We start from the raw sequence: 20066 nt of genomic DNA on the forward strand, positions 1-20066 counted from the left end.
TTTAAAATCCTTTACTTCCCTGTGACAGTAATATGAGCAATCAATAAAACGGATCTAATCTCTCTCCACCATTGATGCTATAACTTTCTTAATATTGTTTTTGCATGCTTCTTATCTTGGGGAGTGAAACTATTGTCCAGTTGCATTTGTTTCTAGTTAGTTTCATTTTCTTTGTGCCCTAATGCAGTTACATTAATTTCTGGTTTTCCAGTGCGCTCTCCTGATTTGATTTAAAACATTTAAAATGCCAAATTATATGGGCCTTAAAGACACCTGCCAAGCTTCTTTGCTGAGCTGTCACGATACCCAGGGTTTAACTGTCAGCTAGCTATGACGCCAAAATACTTGTCATAGCTTATATGGCGGATGCCTAGGGTGAAGACACTTTTTGGGGTGGCTTTAGCTCTGCCCTCTTCCGTATAATCAAAACATCTGAAAGGCAAGAAATTCCAAATTACACCTAACAACCTTGCCTTCCCACCTATATTTTAAACTGTAATTTTCTATTTTTTCCCCTTTCGTTTTGGCTATGTTCTTGCAACCTCAGTTCGAGCTTAATGAAGATTTTTTTCTGTGGGGTAGGATGTCTGATAATTTTGTGACCTCTCTCCCTCTTACGCTTTATTATTTAAAAAGAAAGGAAATATTAGACCAAAACTGCTTTTCTCTCTCTCTTAGGCATTTATAGTGGGCCAATCTCCATAGTACTTAGGTGACGAATGCACTTATAACTCTTTAGGGAACTGACCAAGTTGCCATTGAAGTCAATGGGAGTTGGTTCTGGAATCGGGGCCTAACTGGACACTGCAAAACTGGTAGGGCAGCTCACACAATGCACTATAGAAATGCAATGGTCTGCCCAGTGTGTGGTGGTATGATGTCCTTATTTCAGAAGGTTGAAAAAGCTACTAGGGGGGAAGCTGTTCTAGACTTGATTTTAACAAATAGGGAGGAACTCGTTGAGAATTTGAAAGTAGAAGGCAGCCTGGGTGAAAGTGATCATGAAATCATAGAGTTTGCAATTCTAAGGAAGGGTAAAAGGGAGAACAGCAAAATAGAAACAATGGATTTCAGGAAGGCGGATTTTGGTAAGCTCAGAGAGCTGATAGGTTAAGGTCCCATGGGAATCAAGACTGAGGGGAAAAACAACTGAGGAGAGTTGGCAGTTTTTCAAAGGGACACTATTAAGGGCCCAAAAGCAAGCTATTCCGCTGGTTAGGAAAGATAGAAAATGTGGCAAAAGACCACCTTGGCTTAACCACGAGATCTTGCATGATCTAAAAAATAAAAAAGGATCATATAAAAAATGGAAACTAGGACAGATTACAAAGGATGAATATAAGCAAACAACACAGGAATGCAGGGGCAAGATTAGAAAGGCAAAGGCACAAAATGAGCTCAAACTAGCTACAGGAATAAAGGGAAACAAGAAGACTTTTTTATCAATACATTAGAAGCAAGAGGAAGACCAAAGACAGGATAGGCCCACTGCATAGTGAAGAGGGACAAACAGTAACAGGAAACTTGGAAATGGCAGAGATGTTTAATGACTTCTTTGTTTCGGTCTTCTCCGAGAAGTCTGAAGGAATGCCTAACATAGTGAATGCTAATGGGAAGGGGGTAGGTTTAGCAGATAAAATAAAAAAAGAACAAGTTAAAAATCACTTAGAAAAGTTACAGGTTTCAGAGTACTCCTGTTCTTTTTAGAAAAGTTAGATGCCTGCAAGTCACCAGGGCCTGATGAAATGCATCCTAGAATACTCAAGGAGCTAATAGAGGAGGTATCTGAGCCTCTAGCTATTATCTTTGGAAAATCATGGGAGACGGGAGAGATTCCAGAAGACTGGAAAAGGGCAAATATAGTGCCCATCTATAAAAAGGGAAACAAAAACAACCCAGGAAACTACAGACCAGTTAGTTTAACTTCTGTGCCAGGGAAGATAATGGAGCAAGTAATTAAGGAAATCATCTGCAAACACTTGGAAGGTGGTAAGGTGATAGGGAATAGCCAGCATGGATTTGTGAAGAACAAATCATGTCAAACCAATCTGATAGCTTTCTTTGATAGGATAACGAGCCTTGTGGATAAGGGTGAAGCTGTGGATGTGGTATACCTAGACTTTAGTAAGGCATTTGATACGGTCTCGCATGATATTCTTATTGATAAACTAGGCAAATACAATTTAGATGGGGCTACTATAAGGTGGGTGCATAACTGGCTGGATAACCGTACTCAGAGAGTTGTTATTAAGGGTTCCCAATCCTGCTGGAAAGGCATAATGAGTGGGGTACCGCAGGGGTCTGTTTTGGGACCGGCTCTGTTCAATATCTTCATCAACGACTTAGATATTGGCATAGAAAGTACGCTTATTAAGTTTGCGGATGATACCAAACTGGGAGGGATTGCAACTACTTTGGAGGACAGGGTCATAATTCAAAATGATCTGGACAAATTGGAGAAATGGTCTGAGTTAAACAGGATGAAGTTTAACAAAGACAAATGCAAAGTGCTCCACTTAGGAAGAAAAAAATCAGTTTCACACATACAGAATGGGAAGAGATTGTCTAGGAAGGAGTACGGCAGAAAGGGATCTAGGGGTTATAGTGGACCACAAGCTAAATATGAGTCAACAGTGTGATGCTGTTGCAAAAACAAACAAACATGATTCTGGGATGTATTAACAGGTGTGTTGTGAGCAAGACACGAGAAGTCATTCTTCCGCTCTACTCTGCTCTGGTTAGGCCTCAGCTGGAGTATTGTGTCCAGTTCTGGGCACCGCATTTTAAAAAAGATGTGGAGAAATTGGAAAGGGTCCAGAGAAGAGCAACAAGAATGATTAAAGGTCTTGAGAACATGACCTATGAAGGAAGGCTGAAAGAATTGGGATTGTTTAGTTTGGAAAAGAGAAGACTGAGAGGGGACATGATAGCAGTTTTCAGGTATTTAAAAGGGTGTCATAAGGAGGAGGGAGAAAACTTGTTCACCTTAGCCTCTAAGGATAGAACCAGAAGCAATGGGTTTAAACTGCAGCAAGGGAGGTCTAGGTTGGACATTAGGAAAAAGTTCCTAACGGTCAGGGTGGTTAAACACTGGAATAAATTGCCTAGGGAGGTTGTGGAATCTTCATCTCTGGAGATATTTAAGAGTAGGTTAGATAAATGTCTATCAGGGATGGTCTAGACAGTATTTGGTCCTGCCATGCGGGCAGGGGACTGGACTCGATGACCTCTCGAGGTCCCTTCCAGTCCTAGAATCTATGAATCTATGAAGTTGTTGTCATATTGCCTCTTAACTCTTCTTCTCCACAGGTTTACTAAGAATCTCTCTCCAGACAAAATCAACCTGAGCACACTGAAAGGTCAGGGGCAGCTGACCAACCTGGAACTGGATGAAGAGGTGCTGCAGAATGTGTTGGAACTGCCCACCTGGCTAGCGATCACCCGTGTCTACTGTAACAAGGCTTCCATCCGGGTGAGTTGCGATACCGTGCTAATGGTGTCCTCCAAACACAATACAGCCCACTTAATGTCAGTCTGCATTTGATGTTATCTGGGGCTTTTGATAAAGGATGTCAGCTTTCTCAACTGGAAATAAAATTGTGGTACCTGAGGCATATCCTGCCCCTTCCTCCTGCCCCTGACTTATTCTTTAATGCTGAAAGAGTGAAACAGCCATCCCAGGTTGCCCTGACTGTTCACACGAACCTCCAAACTGGATTGAAACAGGAATGTAAAGTGTAAATAAACGCAGATTGAAATTCTTTGAAAACCTGCTTGTGCCATGAGTTTCTGTGCAGTGAACTGTTATTTAAAGGTCACATATTCAGCAATGGAGACTTCAGAAATAATGTACAAATTGGGTAAAAGCATGTGAAAAACGACTTGCTAGGCCCTCTGCACCCACAATTACCTGGCTTGTTAGTATAATTGCAGTAATTGCACATGCAGTCACAGCTGCACTTGTGCACAGAGAATGACCCTCTTCATCTTGAAAATCTTGTTCCAAGTGCTTTTTGGGTCAAGAAATGGATTTTTTCAGTTGACATTAAATGAGAAGTTGTTTGTTTTAACCTCAGCTGATGTTAGACACAGTTACACTAAATTATTGGAAAAGCATTTAGCATATGGAAAAGACTTTCTGTTAAAGTGTGGGTCTGCTCTGCCAAATGACAGTAAAAATGGCCTCCTTTTACTCATCTCAGCTGCTCCCTGTTTGTATTCAGAGTTGGATCTGCTCAGTTTAGTAACAAGCATTAGTTCTTGCTCCTCCTAGAACTGCAGAGCAAACACAGGTCAGTGGGGGTAAAATGGATTTTATTCTGGTTTGAGCATAATCTACAGAACTGTAAACTAAATTCCAGTTACAGCGTGAATTAATTGATTGCAAACCTATTAAAGACAACAGAGTTGCTCATGCATAAGTGAAATCTGAATTTGGGCTGCAGAGCATATATTACTGGTAATGATGCATGAGAAGGAAAAGACTCCGCCTGAAATACAAAAGCCAACCTGGGCTTACACAGCAGGTCGTTTGAACATCTTTTCAGTTGTCTGTGGGAGCCCAGTTGATCTGGAGTCAGTGAGACACAGTGAACCTGTATTGTCACAGTGCTGTTTTTATGTGATCAACTCTGAGAGCACAGCAGGACTTTAAGTGAGTTGATCTCAGGAGGGCTCGACTGTGTCTCCCTGAAATCGTTCAAACCTATGCATACTGAGGCACCTTCTGCAACTCGAGCTCTGTCTTTACAGATCCAGTGGACGAAACTGAAGACGCACCCGATTTGTCTGGTAATATTTTGTTTTAGTCTTCTTCCTTCTTTGTAATAAATCTAAGGCTTGGTCTACACTAAACCCCCAAATCGAACTAAGGTATGCAACTTCAGCTACGTGAATAACGTAGCTGAAGTCGACGTACCTTAGTTCGAACTTACCGCCGTCCAGACCCGGCAGGCAGGCTCCCCTGTCGACTCCGCGTACTCCTCGCGGCGAGCAGGATTACCGGAGTCGACGGGGAGCACTTCTGAGTTGGATTTATCGCGTCCAGACAAGACGCGATAAATCGAACCCAGAAGTTCGATTGCCTGCCGCCGAACCAGCGCGGTAAGTATAGACAAGCCCTTAGCTAAGGGATTGTTCCTGCAAAGGGACAATTGGCTCTTACTGCTAGAGGTGTTGAAGCTTTTGTGACATAACATCTCAGCTGCTGATCAAATCCAGCCCATTGCACAGAGGCTTCTCTAAGGTCAGGTGAGATGTGAATGGTTTTTTTTTTTTAACACCCAGGTCTCATAAAAGTGTCTCTAAGAGTATGTCTACACTGCAAAAAATCCCCACAGCAGCAAGTCTCAGAGCCCGGACCAATTAACTTGGGCTCGTGCTATGGGGCTAAAAATAGCAGTGTATCGACGTTTCTGCTTGGACTGGAGCCTGGCTTTGAAACCCAGTGAGGGGGACTGGAGCCCACGCTCTGAGACCTACCCCCTTCATTGGATTTCATAGCCCAGCTCCAGGGAGGGAATGTCTACAGTGGTATTTTTAATGCCGTAGCCTGAGCCTGACTCCGCTGACCCAGGCTCTGAGACTGGCTGCCATGGGGTTTACGGTGGTTGGATTTTCTTGCATTGTAGACGTACCCTAAGGCCTTTTCTGAGGTTGCTGTGCTGTCCTATGGTCAACTGTTGGCTAGCCCTAGGGAAGAGTACAAATTCCTGGGATATGGTGAAAATTGCCCAGATGACATTTCCACTGGCCCCAGGTGCTAAACTTGCTCTCAAGTGTATAATAAGAGTGTTCTCTACAAGTAGATGTGAAATCAGTGATCGATTTTTCTCAGTAGATCTCAAAGTACTTTGGGGACTGTGTGTACTTTAGCACTGAAATGCAGCAACCTCTGAGACCTGGTCTACACTACGAAGTTAGGTCGATTTGTGTCGACCTATTTGTGCGTGTGTCTATGCTCAAATTTGTCTCCAGCTGATATAAGCACCCATTAGTCACACAGTCAAATCACCTCCCCGAACGCTATAGAGCCATGGTTCACCTACTGAAGTCAATGCGCGAGCATAGATATTGTATGACCTGTATCAACCCTCACAGACCTCCAGCAGCTGTCCCACAATGCTCCATTCTCTATAACAGTGACTGCTCTGGCCACAACTTTAAACTCCACTCTCAGAGACTGGAAGCCAGACCCCACCTTGAAAACCCCCCATGGGTTTTTTAAATGCTTTTTTCTGATCTCCTAACTTGATGGTAAACTCGCAGTTCACCCTCATTGTGTGCAGTTGCCCAGCCGCCTGTGCCGCGCTCCACACACTAGACATGCTCCTGCCTGGAGTAGACAGGAAGTATTGGGTCTCTGGGGCCTGTGGGAAGAAGAGGCTACACAAACGCAGCTACAGACCAGCTGTAGAAATTGCATAGGGACTGCAGGCAAAGGGGTATGACAGGGATCAGCAGCAGTGCTGCATGAGAGTGGAGGGAACCTGCCAGGCGCAGAGTTGAAATGGGGAGAAAGATAGATACTTTAGTCAAGGATGCTTGGCCAACCCCCTTACTTTTATGAAAAGCACCCTGTGAGATTTTCAATGTCCATGCAGAGCAGATGGGACCTTGGTTTTTAAGGTCTCATTTGAAATACCCATCCACACACAGTGAATTCCCTGAGAATGATGGAAGGTGGAGTCCACCTTGTTGGTATTTGACCTAGCAGTTCCAGTGACCTCCTATGTATTTCAAACCTAGGGCCATAATGCTCATCCTGAGTCTTAATGTCATGCTTGCTTCTTCCTTGCTGTGTTTGCAGTACCTGGATAAGGTGGAGGTGGAGATGCGAACCTGTGAAGAGCCTCGGCCACCCAATGGACAGTCTCCCATTGCTCTCGCTGCAGGTCAAAGGTTGGCATCCCCTAACTCTACAGTTAGTTTTTTGACATTGTATTATCTGTGTTGGGCAGGCACCCCTGATTGTCCATTCTGAACAGTGAAGGAGCCTTGCAATAAAAAAGAGGAATTGTTTTCTCCCAGCCTTTCCAACTGTGAGATGGGGATAGGGTTTGGCAGAAGTTTGTACAGCTGGCCAGGGTTGACCTAGACTAGATCCTTAAGACTGCCCAGCTTCTTTAAGCCATGTTCCCTAGAGGCTTTGCATTGCAGCTCCCAGCCTCCAGTTAGGAAGCAGTGAATAAGATTCCTTCATTGCAGCCCATCTCCCCATCCTTTCCTGCTCCTCTAGCAAAGTCTCTTTCCCACTTCGTGAACATCTGCATTGATTTCCCTCATCTTTGGCAGAGACCTAAATCTTCTCCTTGCTTCCAAAGTTTCACTGAAATTCCTGCCTGACCTGCACCTGTGCTCTTCTCCTCTGGCTGTGCTCCGTCACATTTCCCAGCACCCATCCCAAGCTTCTCTCCTGACCACTCCTTTATCCCCGTCCTGACTCAGCTCCTGCTTTCATGTTGCCCCTCCAGGCTAGAAACAAGTAACAGCCGCTCTCACAAAGCATTCCCCATATTCACTCTGTACTGTATTGTGCCTGACTGGGCTGTTGAGCTTTCATTTTTTTGGGAAGTCCATTGACAGAGCTAAGACACCAAGCCCACTGAGGCTCTGCCCCAGAAGCTCTAACAGTTTCAGCACATTCTGCCCATTGTACTGTGCTGTATATTCCTTCGTGGCTACGTTAACAATCGTGTCTCTTCTGAATCAGCTCGCCGGAGTGTTGTGTGGGACAGGAGTATTTCTGTCTCTGGCCTTGGGAGTGAGAGGCAGACTCCAGGAGTTGAACTTCAGCTTCCATGTGCACTGCACCCCTTTGCCCACCCCTTGCTCCATCATTTACTCTTCTTCTTCTGTCCCTGCCTACCATGGTGATGACTTTGAACACTCAGTTGTAACCAGGGCTGAGGCTAGCCTATCAAATAGGGGATGCCTTAGAGCACAGGTGATGGCACTTCTCCTGGAGGTAGCCCATCTCTGTGGAGCTGGGCTGCTTCTGAACCTTAGGTCTCCTTTGTGACAGTCGTTTATTACAACTGGGTCAGCCTGAACTGGGGCCCCTTTTTATAGAATGATGATTTTGAGGGTTCTTCTCTTTACAGCGAGTATGGCTTTGCCGAAAAAGTTGTGGAGGGAATGCTCATTGTTGTCAATTCCATCACCATCAAGATTCACTCCAAGGCCTTCCACGCCTCTTTTGAACTGTGGCAGCTCCAAGGATACAGCGTGAATCCCAACTGGCAGCAGAGCGACCTACGTTTCACCCGCATCACTGACGCTCATAGAGGAGAGGTAAGACCCTCTCTGCATTGGCAGACGCAGCATACGGGGGCGTCCCATTTAGGTCTCTTCCATGGTCCCTGAAGGGTCTGGCAGATTTGGGGCTGTCGTTCATCTTCTCTGAATTCTCACCTCATGGTCTCAGTATGGTTGGCTATAAGGAACCTCAGTGACCTCTGCATCAAAGTCTAAAGCATCCACTGGGAAGTGGAGTCGCTCTGAACTCTTCCATAGCCAGTGGTCCCCTATCACACTTCTTCCTAGCATCTCCTTACTGGGAGAATGAAAAACTGGAGAAGCTGTGAGGTCCCTTGCAATCAATACGTTTTCACTAGTCTCTGCTGTGATTGCACTGTAGAGGAAGGACTGTATGCTCCCAGGGCAGCTCCTCCATTTATTACAGGGATCCCAGAAAAAAGATGGTGTCTCTTCCTTCCCCACTTCTAAGTCTGTTTCTTTTCTTGCCTATGCGCTGCTACCGTGTAACGTATCTATCGTTAAAGTCTTGAAGTTGGTGAAATCCTCAGCATTTTCCTATTTGACTCCTGGTCTCTCTCTCTCTCTCTGGGTAGGTTTTGACATTTAAAGAGCTCACCTGGCAGACACTTCGGATAGAGGCAGATGCCACTGACAGTGGTGATCAGGATCCCACTACCACTCCTCTGAGGCTCATTACCAATCAAGGCAGGATCCAAATTTCTCTCAAGAGAAGGGTGAGTATCTTCACTGATAGCAGGAATGATTTGCATGGTAAAGTCCTGATTGCATCTCCCCGATCAGGAATAAGGTCCTTACTAAATTGAATCTCAGAACCGAGAAGAGGCACAGAGAGGGATAATTATTCCTGTGTCTGGTGAAGGTACACATGCCCTCCCTTCTCAGTGCTTGTGCTTTTTCTCCACAAAAGCAGAGCCCTAGATGCTGTATTGCTCTGTGGTTTCATAGAGGTACACGCTGAGCTCTTATCTTGCGTATTCAGAACAGCTCATTTCTTAGTTCAGGAATGCATGCAGCAGGGCAAGTGGGTGAATAATCCTCAGTCACATTCATGTACAATTGTGCTGTGTCCTCTTTTACTGAGCACTTAAATCACTGCCAGGCTTAGTTGTACTATAAACAGGAGAAGGAGAAAGGTGATGAAGTGTCAATTAGAAAGAATAAACCTCCTGCTTTCCACTCCTTCCTTTAGTGCAGTTGGACACATGCCTCCTTAGGTGGAGACGGATTTGTTTAGCCTGGTGCTCAGTTGAGACAACAGCTCCCCCTGAATAATATTGGGGTACCCTGGACACCTGTCAGTCAGATGAATGGCTTCCCTCTACCCTATTTTCTCTCATATGACTTCTAAAGTGGCACATTTTGCAGCTGCTACAGTCCACAATTCCCCTGAAGAATAAATGTGTAAGGTTAAAATCGTTATGTTAAACTCCCTGCTTTCTCTTTGGTTGGCTCAGACCAAAGATTGCAACGTGGTGGCATCTAAGCTCATGTTCCTCCTTGACGACTTGCTCTGGGTGCTGACAGACTCTCAGCTGAAAGCCATGATGAAGTATGCAGAGTCCTTGAGTGAAGCCATGGAGAAATCTGCCCAGCAGAGGAAGAGTATGGCACCAGAACCTGTCCTGGTAAGCAGCCATCACCCAAGCATGAGCATCCTGGGGAAAAAGGAAGAGACATGGAAAAGGCAGCATGGATTCTCCGTATACACATACAAACGGGTGCTTGCTGCCAAGTGGTCTCTCTGAGATGGGAAGAGGTAGGAAAGCTGTAATCTGTGCAGCTTCCCAAAAGTCCCATCAACACTCCTTATGGGTGTGAGCACTGGGAGAAGTTCTGAAAGCTTAGCTGATGCAAGGTTAGGCACACATGGGTATGGAGTCAGCACTGGGAGAAAAACATGACCTAAAGGTATTGCACCCAACACCACAAAGCATCAGTGAATATTTTTAAATGGTCATGGGCTAGAATCGGTCTGGGGAAAAAGATGGAAAATTCTGTGATCCTCTAGGCCAGCAGTACTCAAACTTCATTGCACTGCGACCCCCTTCTGACAACTAAAATTACTACACAACCCCAGAAGTGGGGGACTGAAGCCTGAGCTTGCGAAGCCCTGCCACCCCAGGCGCGGGACTAAAGCCCAAGCCCAAGGGCTTCAGTCCCAGGCAGAGGGCCTGTAACCTGAGCCCTGCCGCCCAGGGCTTTAGCTTCAACCCTGAGTGGTGGTACTTGGGCTTTGGCCCTGGGCAGTGGGGCTCTGGCTTCGGCCCCAGGCCCCAGCAAGTTTAACACCAGCCCTGGCGACCCCATTAAAATGGCGTCATGACCCACTTTTGGGTCCCGACCCACAGTTTGAGAACTTCTGCTCTAGGCAGGACTATTACAAGGTGTCAAGGGGCCCATTGATTTTGTTTTGGTAATAACAGATAATATACCCTGGAAATAATCTCTTCGGCCTCTGTTAGGTAGTTCCTGTCTCCTACTTTCTTTCTCAAAATAAAAATCTACATGGGGGGCACTCCAACCTTGTAAAAATTATCATGATCCGGGGTGCTCAGGGGAGAACACAATCATCCCATTTCAGGATCATTATTTTTTTCCCCGTTATCCTGCAAGGGGGCTCCCAATGCTCAGAGATGTTTGTATTGTTCGTTTGCAGCACACACAGCTTATTGGTATTTCAGAACCTGTAACCAGCTGTTTCTCACACCCTCCTTCTATCATTAGCCCTTGAACTCCCCCCCCCCCCCCCCCAAATTTTTTTTTTAAAAAAATTTTTGCAAAATGCTCAGTGAAATTAAATAACAGAGAGATGTTTAAATAACTGCTGTAGAGGGAAAGTGAAATTAAGGGGTACAAGGCAAAGGATGAAAGATGTTTTCAGCAGAGATTTGCAAAGAGCCAGAGAGCATGAGGTGAGAAAAGGGATGTTTCTCCAGATAGCAGGAACTGCAGGAGAGACGGTTTTTGCAAATGGTGCAGTGAGATAAGGCTAAGAGGAGTTTAAATAATAATACTAATATTGCCCTTTTCATCCATAGATGTGAAAGCATTTTCCAAAGATAAGTGAACATCATTAGTCCCATTTTAGAGATTGGGAAACTGAGGCATGGAGCCTTCCCAAGGTCACACAGCAGAGCTTAGAATAGAACACAAATCTCTTGACTCCCTGTTTGGTACCCCGTCCACTGGACATTGTGCCTCCACTGATTATAAATCAATTGATGTCACTGCAATAGAATTAAGCGTTGCAAAGTCTGTGTCTGCAGAAACAGAAGCTCAAGATCAAATTGATAATCATAAGTTCTAGTTGTTCAGTTACGTTTGGCTTTTTCCTTATACATGCTGTGTTAGAACCACTGGTCAAAGGCCTTTCATTTGGGGAGCACTATTCAGGCTCTTCCACTGTGGGGTGTAAACCTAGGCTGTTTCCAGTGCACTAGAATCTGCTTCCCTATTTTCCTTTGATGATGTACTGGTACCTGCAGAACATGTTTGTGTATTCTAGACCCCACCACCTGCTCCTAGTGCCCACCAGTCCTGGTCCCAGACATTTGGAGGCAGTCTGAATGCAAGCAGCATCAGCCAGTACTTTGAGAAGTATGACATGAAGGAGTCCTCCTACCACCTATTCATCTCCCGTCTGGACCTGCACATCTGTGATGACAGCCACACCCGGGAGTCAGGTACCTGACCAAGAGCAGCACTAGGAAGAGTCTGGAGGAGAAAGAAATTAACCAGATCATGGGGGGTGGTACTTTTTCACATGTGCACATTCATGTAATTCTGCACTTCTTAGTTCAGTGTTAGCATATCACAGTGAGGCAGGTGTTAGCGGCTCAGCCTTTGTGGGGTGACACTGTGCTGAGTACCAGGAGACTTGCATGAGTGGTGTAGCTTCCTTGGGGAAGGAGTGGAAGTCCTCTCACTAGCTTGGACAAAGCACTAGAGAATATGCAATAGGGAACAATCTGTCACCGACCGAAGAGGTAGATTAGATGGTCTAATACCTCATCTCACTTGGTCAGTATGGGATTGTTCCTTACCATTTATTTTCTGGTAATTTAGTTAGCCTAGTTTTTAAATGGGCTAGGCAATGGGGCTTCCCCACTTCCCTTGCAAGACCATTCCCCAGTCTAGCAGATCTCTCTGCCAGGAGTGCTTTCCCAGTAATTCAGTTTAAAATTGGCCTTTCCTGTTTTTAATCCCATTCCTCCTAGTTTATCCCAGTGGGCCATACTGCATGATTCCTCTCCCTCCCTGTTTGAAGTAGCATGTGCCCCTCTTCCAGTCCCCTGCTCTCCTTGCAATCTTGATTGTGCCTTAGCCAAGCTCTAGATATTTATTTCTATAAATCTTTCCTCATAATTCAATGCCCTCTGATCATTACTGTTGCTTTTCTCTGAACTTGCTCCAGTTTGTCTCCTTTTCTTGTTGCTGAGTTGCCTGGAACTACAGTACACACAGTATTCCAGCTGGACTTTCATCAGAGCCATATAGAGAGAACAGGCTGGTAATAAACCCTGTGATTTAAAGCCTCAGCATATGCAGCCCAAAGCTGCGTTGTCCTCTTTATTTTGTTACCATATTGTTGGTTATAGTGGTGAGAACCGTAACTGCCAGGGGTGCTCTGCAGTTTTGTGTGTGGTGCACTAGTTTTCTTGATGGTACTAATGGTTAGTCAGTTTCATTCCATATTCTGTTTCCTGGCCTAGATGATCATGGGAGATGGTGCCAAACCTAAAATAAAGTATAATGATTGCAGCATCTTACCTTAAAATGGTATCCTTTTATATAGCCCCTTTCATGCCATGGGATCCCAAAATGCTTTGCAACTGTACCATATGTATACAGGCATTACTCACACATCACAGAAATGCAGTCACCTCTGGAATGGAATGTGGCAACTATTCAGCAGTGCTTCTCAATTCTTTACCAGCCATTCAGGACCGCACATGGAGAACACCACTTTATATAGCCAGCTGAAACCTCAGGGGAATTTTAGAGAGAGAGAAAGTAATGACTCTAACTAGAATTTAGCCATGGCCCCAGGTTGGCATCTTCTGGTATAAAAAGGGCTGTGGGATCCTTTAATGCGCAGGATTTTGTGTCTCATGTAAAAGAAGGTTCCAGTACCGCTTGCAGTGCAGTGACCCCTAACACCAAAGGGAGATGCTGGCACAGTAGCGACTCAGGGAGTTATGCAAAGTTGCTCTGAATTCCCCTCAGTTAGGACTTGGCTTGCACAGCTGATATGCAGATGTTCTTTATTCTGTCTTCCCACAGGCTCCTCAAAGCATGGGGTGATGGGAGGTGCAATGCAGCTCACCTTCAGGAGAATGGCTTTTGACTATTATCCCTTCCACTGGACAGGTAAGGGGAGTTTGTTCTTTCCTCATTCATGAAGAGGATAAAAAGAGAGATTATGAGGAAACGCTACAAGACTGTGGGTTGAGGCAGACTGCGAGGAAGGCTATGCAGAGAGGTCTTGTGACTTGAATCCCCTTTGCAGGGCTAATCCAATGCACTTCTTTATGGGTGAATGGCACCCTTGCCCCTCAGGAAAAAAGGAACCAGGCTACGAGGAAGAGAACACTTTGCTCTCTGTCATAAAGTCATAAGGTTAAACCCTTGGATCCCCCAACTTTCCCATTGCCTAAGCTCTGAATCTGGTTCCTATATGAGTCTGGTCAGCTTGAAGGGACTTCAGTGTAAGGGATTAGGCCCAGGAGGAACCCAGTAGCAGTTGCATGTAACTCAGGACCCCTCACAGTGGAAAAGGTGGTGATCTTACAGGGGAGAAATGGCACCTGCAAAGAAACTCTTGCATCTGGAACCCTCGCAGGCATAGGCAGCTGTGCTATGAGGAAGCCTGCATTGTTTAACAGGGAGTCATCCGGCCATGCAGCTCTGCATGTGTCAGTGGTGGTCCCAGTTGGAGGAGAGCATTTAAAAGGTGCACGTGTGAGTAGGGGTACTAAGAGTTCGGGTGCTGATCCAAGCCACAAGAACCTCCTCTGAAAAGCCACCTTGTGTCTGTTTGTTCTGCAGGAGACACCTGCAAGCATTGGGTGAAATACTGTGAGACCATGGAGACTCAGGGACAGTGGGCAAAGAAGCTGGTGAATGAATTTCAAAGCAAGATGGAGAAGCACTGTGAAGAAATGGACGCTGGATCCACCAAGACTCCAGGGTCTCCCTTCAAAAAGCAACCAGGTAGCACTGTTGGATTAAGTTGGGGGTTTTCTTTTGGTTGCCTCCACTTTACGAAAGAGATTATCAGACTTACTTACTAGTGATTTGGGCAAAAGATAGTCATTCCTACCACAGGGGCTACTTCCTCTTTAAAAAAACAACAACCAAAAACTTGTACAATGCAGCAATGAGTTATCAGTATAAAAATCTGTGGCACATGAAAAATTGCAAATATAGGGACAGAGTAAAATACAATGAACTTAATATCCAAATGAGTGACACATGGACTACTGGACAGATTGCGGTATTCATTTTCATAACTAGTCCAGGAAACCTGTCTATGTTTGAATGTATATGAAGCTGTCTGAGTGCCACAGAATCCTTGAGTCCTTGCTGCAGAATTTAGGTTGATTTTGCCACAGAGTACACAGATCTTTGACTGTATTCTTTCCTCATAAAACCCTAAGCTTTCATTACTTAGTTTTGCCCATTTGTATCCAACTCTGGGTCCATTATTTCTAACCAATAAACACATGTGCCTCCTAAAGACCGCTTGTGGGTTTGATGTTTAACAGCTCCAACTGGTTGCTAAGGAGATGAATTAAATTGTGGTTGATGTGATTTTTAACTTTTTCTGCCTCCCCCAGACACTTTGTCCAGTCCTCACAAAAGCCCCCCAAAGAAAGGCTGCCCCCAAACACGTGCACCTCCTGCAAGCTTACCGCAGCTTCGTCACCCTTCGTGGAACCGTCTCCGATCCAGCTGCGTGGTAGTCCGAGTGGATGACCTGGACATTCATCAGGTGGGGAGGAGGCTCTCATCCATTGTTCTAATTACAATCTTAGTTTTGGAACAAACTATTTCATCTGATACCATATTAAACCACAAAGCACAAAAAACCTAGCGTGCAACCAGAGCCAAACAAGACTCTGTAACTGCAGCATTCACCGGTCCTGGCAGGTCTCTGTTAGATACTGCTCGTATCTTCTGAACCAAACACGGGCTCAAAAGAACCCCAAAACTCAAAGCAAATTGCAGCCAAAACTGCTGTTTCTGTTGAAGCTCATACTACAAAGCTGGGGTGGCTTTCCCGCCACACCTTGATCAACCCCTCGCCCAGCTCTGAGCAAATAATGTTTTATGTATTTGAGAAATTAGTGAGCATGGGAGAGTGTTTCTTGGTAAGTGTCTTCACTGACAGCAACATAAGAATTGCCAGGCTGGATCAGACCCAAGATCTATCTAATCCAGAATCTTGTTTCTGACAGTGTGACCAATACCAGATGCTTCAGAAAACTTTACGCACTGTCTGTCTCACACACCCCTTCTGTAAACCCTGCAGAGTTTCGAGAGAGTGAGATGGATTCTGTTCTGCCTCATGTCATCAATAGAATTTGTTTGCCGTGTTGGTCTCAGGATCTGAGAGAGACAAGGTGGGTGAAGCAAGATCTTTTATTGGACCGACTTCTGTCCCTTCAACCAACAGAAGTTGGTCCACTAAAAGATACTACTTCACCCCCCTGGTCTCTATCAATAGAATTGTCCATTAACTTCTGATTGCCACATCTTGTATTGGTGGTGATGCAGGAGGCATAAAGAGTCAAAGCTCCCAGCTGGATTTTCAGATCCTGGTTTGAGTTGGAGGTGCTTGCATTTGAAAGACAATTTTTCTGATTTTGTAAATTGAGCATATTTGATGCAGGAATGAATCTTTGAGAGAGGATGAATATGGGAAACAGTGATGCTATATGAACAGTCACTTTTCTAACTGACTGCAGTGCAACTACTTGTCTTTGTTGTTTAGGTTTCCACAGCTGGTCAGCAGAGTAAGAAACCTTCCACCTTGCTTTCCTGCAGCAGGAAATCCCTTCCAGACCAGGTCTCTGCAATTCATATAGAGTTCACAGAGTATTACTTCCCAGACAATCAGGAATTTCCAGGTAATGCAATAAAGTTAGCACCTCACTTGGTGAACTTCCTAAGGAACCAACCCATCTTTAACTCTCCTGATACATAATCACCTTACAGCTAGTAGGGAGTCAGTTTCTCTGCATCTCTGTTCTTGTTTAGTTTCCTGATGTTCTTCTCTCTCTGTATATGTTGATTTTTTTGCACTCTTCTGGAATCCTGGGTAAATTCTCCCTAAGAGGGAGGATTAAATTTGTGTGACAATAATTTGCCCGCATGCTTACTGAAAAAAAACCCTAGTTTCTGTCTGTTCAAGTCTTGGGGTTCTGGTTCTTTCTTTTGCACTAGTGCAGGAATCAGGAGAATCGGAGTTCTGTTCCTGGATCTACCACTCACTCACTGTGTGAACTCGGCTGAGTCACTTTGCCTTTGTGCCTCAGTTTCTTCCTCTGATATAAGTATCCATCTCACAGGGGTGTTGTGCAGCTTAATTCATGTCCTTTAAGATCCTTGAATATGAGGCAGCCTTACCAATACACAGTATTACAGCAGTGTATGGTCTCTTCCCCTGCCACCCTAATGTTCTCGGACTGTGGTGAATACCAAATGCTTTCTCTAAAGGCTTTAGCTATCCATGCTCAAACCACTTCAGCTTCTTTAATTGTCCCTTTCTCATCCTCTCTAGTTCCATGCCCAAACCTGTACCTGCAGCTGAATGGCCTGATGTTTACTCTGGACGCAGAGAGCATGCTCTGGGCAAATCTCTTCTTCTTAGATCTCTATCGCAGCCTGGAGCAGTTCAAAGCCATTTACAAGCTGGAGGACTCGGGAAAGCGAGATGAGCATGTTGATGTCCGACTGGATGGCTTTAGACTGAAGGTACCATTCACTTCCTTCCTGCCCTAGTCTGCAGTGGTTTCCTGCTCCCTTTCGTGAAGATAAAATAGTGAGAGACCAAGGTACAATGGCAACCCAGAATGAGAGGAGAATGAAAACTCCATCTTTCTAGACTGGCCCTTACTGCTGTTAATTTCGATTTTGTGATCTGTGGATGGAGGAACACATGCTTAGAGCCAGCCTGGAGCGAGGAGGAAAGTTGATGCTTAAGAGGAGGGATGCATGGCTAAAGGGTGTAGTATATTGAGTCTTTCTCCTCTAGGTTGCCAATTGAAAGACAGCTAAAGCAGTAGTAATTGAAAGTTGTTGCTGTCTGGTGGCTGTTTGGCCTATATAAATGAGTTGGCGAGTCTCTCACCAGTGCCCAGTGGACAAATGTCCACAGCACTGAAATCCTACTGCATTTGGCGCTGGCTAGCCTTGTTGTTGGCAGTCTTGGCAAGCAGACTAAGGCCCAAATGGGCCTTGGAGACAAAATTCCCTTCTCTCCCCTAGAGGTGGGTCCTTCCAGATGTGGGCACAAGGGTGGAGGCAGGGTGGGATAAACTTGTACTGCTGGTGCCCAAGCTGTGGTTAGTAAATAAAGGCCTTCAGTCACTGGTGCTATTGGGCTGGCACCTTTTCACCTTTCGGAACAAAATATACTTTAAAAAAACAGTTGTTCTGAATGTATGTCATTCTCAGAATATGTGCTAGGAGTGATAGCACAGATATCACTGTGCTAAGTGCAATATACTTTCCTGGAATGGGCTGCTAATCTCTCCCCTTCTTATTTATTCCCCCTCACTGAAGCTAAGCATCCCGGTGGAGAAGAAAGTAACTGATCATCGGGACCGTCCCAAGGCCCTCTCCATTCACACCTCTGAGATGACTGCCACCAACTCACGCTACGACCCTCACTGCAGCTGCTCAGCCCTCCAGAACATCTTTCGCAGATTTGCCAATTCAGAGTTCTTCCACTCCACCTACACCCAGTTCCCAAAGTCTCAGAACAACTTCAGCATCCTCCACACCCTCTTCCTACGCCATGCATATCAGGTGGAAGCCAAAGCCCAGAAATGTACCGGCTTCGCCCATTCAACTTGGAGGACCTCTGCTTCTGAAGACCTGTGGTCTGTTTACTTCACCCAGATCTCCCTGGACTTTGAGGGGGCTGAGAGTTCAAAGGGCAGAGCCCTTAACTTTATTGACCCTTTCCCCCTCTCCATTTGGGTTTGCCTTCCCAAGAGATGGGAGCAAGCTCAGGTGTCCAAGCTGCAGGCCTCTGCTGCCTCGGAATTGAAAATCAAGCCTTCTGCTAGCTTTAGTAATCATGCCAAATACCAGGACCGTACCAGAGAGCCTGGGCTCTGCCAAAGATCAAAGACTGAGCAGGACCTGAAAAGCATTAACAAGGTCCCGGGGGCAAAGGACATCTTGGGAGAATGTGACTGTGACGATGGCAGAGAGGATGCTCAAGAGATGGAAGCCTCTGCTGATATTCACGTGCTTGCGTACTCGACCGCTCATGTGAAAATGCGGCTCAACCACTACCAATACCTGGTGCTGCTCAGGATGAAGGAAATTTTGCAGGCACTGCAGGAGCAGTTGGCCCAAGATACACAGGAATTGGCCGGATCTCCCTTAGAACCCGTGACTGCATGCATGGGCATCATGTTCAACAGTGCCGAAATGGCCCTGCTCATGCATCCCATCCCGGGTTCCGGCTCAGAAGCCAGGTCCATAGACTCTGATACAACGAGCCTGATAGAATCTGAGCTCTCACCCTCAGACAGCCGGGAGGGGCTGGCTACTGAAGAGAAGGAGCTGAAATCAGATGCCAGGTCAGAGAAGGAAGCGAGCAGCCCCTCAAAAGTCCTGGAAGACAGTGGGATTGAAAACACGGATGTGAACATGACCATGTTGCCAGAGAGACTGCCAGGATCCTTGAGTGATGGAGCTCTGGGAGCAGCTGACACAGCAGATCCACAGAGCAAGAGCATGGCAGAGAGGGGACCAGTTGAGGAAGCACATGAAGCCGTAGAAGCCCTGGATACAGAGAGACTGAGCGAGCCCAGCAGCCACTCTCAAACCCCTCTTGCCCTTTCTTCCAGCCAGTCCTCTGAGACACCACCATTAGAGAGTGGAGACATCACTCTCAAAGAGCAGGCAGAACTCATCCCCTTGAAGAACCTAGATGTAGAATTATCAAGCGCACTGCATATGACTAAGGATGCCACTAAGGAAGCCCTGCACGTGACCATGGACCTCACAAAGGAAGCCATGTCGATAACTAAAGATGCTTTCAGCCTGAGCCGGGAGAAGATGGCTTCTACCATGCAGAAAATGCTCTCTCTACCCCCAACCAAGTGAGTGATTTCTCCTCTCGCCCTTCCGAACAGCAAAGCTGAGGTGGGGGTGGAGTTTAACAGTGATACATCCACATTTCCTCTCCCCTTTAGAAGTTCATCTTTCCCTCTGAATGATCTTTAAAATTGCAAGCCATTCACTTTCTGGGAAGGGGGCAAAATGTTGGCTGACAGCTTCCTTCCTCTTGCTAGTGTCTTGGATCCAAGATCCTGCACGTCCCATAGTCTCTAGCACCTTTCATTGCTGTAATGTAGTCATTTCTGGGATGGAGGGCAGCATGCAGTTTGCTGTGCAATAGTAGGAGGGAATTTTGGCCAAGGATGCCTGGGCAAATCCCTATTATTTTTTAAAGATCTCATGATTTTAACGTTTAAGAGAAGGCAGGACCCTGGTTCTTAAGGTCTCATCTGAAACACTAGCACATAGTAAACTATGTCGTA

At 45.7% G+C, this 20066-nt stretch overlaps 1 protein-coding gene across 1 annotated transcript in view; it reads left to right on the plus strand.

Moving 5' to 3' along the window:
• Nucleotides 1-20066, plus strand: part of UHRF1BP1 (UHRF1 binding protein 1) — a 38616-nt gene that overhangs the window by 3982 nt on the left and 14568 nt on the right. The window contains exons 3-15 of the mRNA XM_034768801.1: nt 3310-3472; nt 4753-4791; nt 6809-6900; nt 8103-8292; nt 8853-8993; nt 9735-9905; nt 11786-11963; nt 13564-13650; nt 14329-14493; nt 15120-15274; nt 16277-16412; nt 17066-17259; nt 18070-19625. Of these exons, the coding sequence (XP_034624692.1) occupies nt 3310-3472; nt 4753-4791; nt 6809-6900; nt 8103-8292; nt 8853-8993; nt 9735-9905; nt 11786-11963; nt 13564-13650; nt 14329-14493; nt 15120-15274; nt 16277-16412; nt 17066-17259; nt 18070-19625 (3267 nt within the window). The remainder of the gene's footprint in view (nt 1-3309; nt 3473-4752; nt 4792-6808; nt 6901-8102; nt 8293-8852; nt 8994-9734; nt 9906-11785; nt 11964-13563; nt 13651-14328; nt 14494-15119; nt 15275-16276; nt 16413-17065; nt 17260-18069; nt 19626-20066) is intronic.

Source organism: Trachemys scripta, chromosome 4 (assembly GCF_013100865.1).
Source record: "Trachemys scripta elegans isolate TJP31775 chromosome 4, CAS_Tse_1.0, whole genome shotgun sequence".
In the NCBI taxonomy this organism is placed as follows: Eukaryota; Metazoa; Chordata; order Testudines; family Emydidae; genus Trachemys; species Trachemys scripta.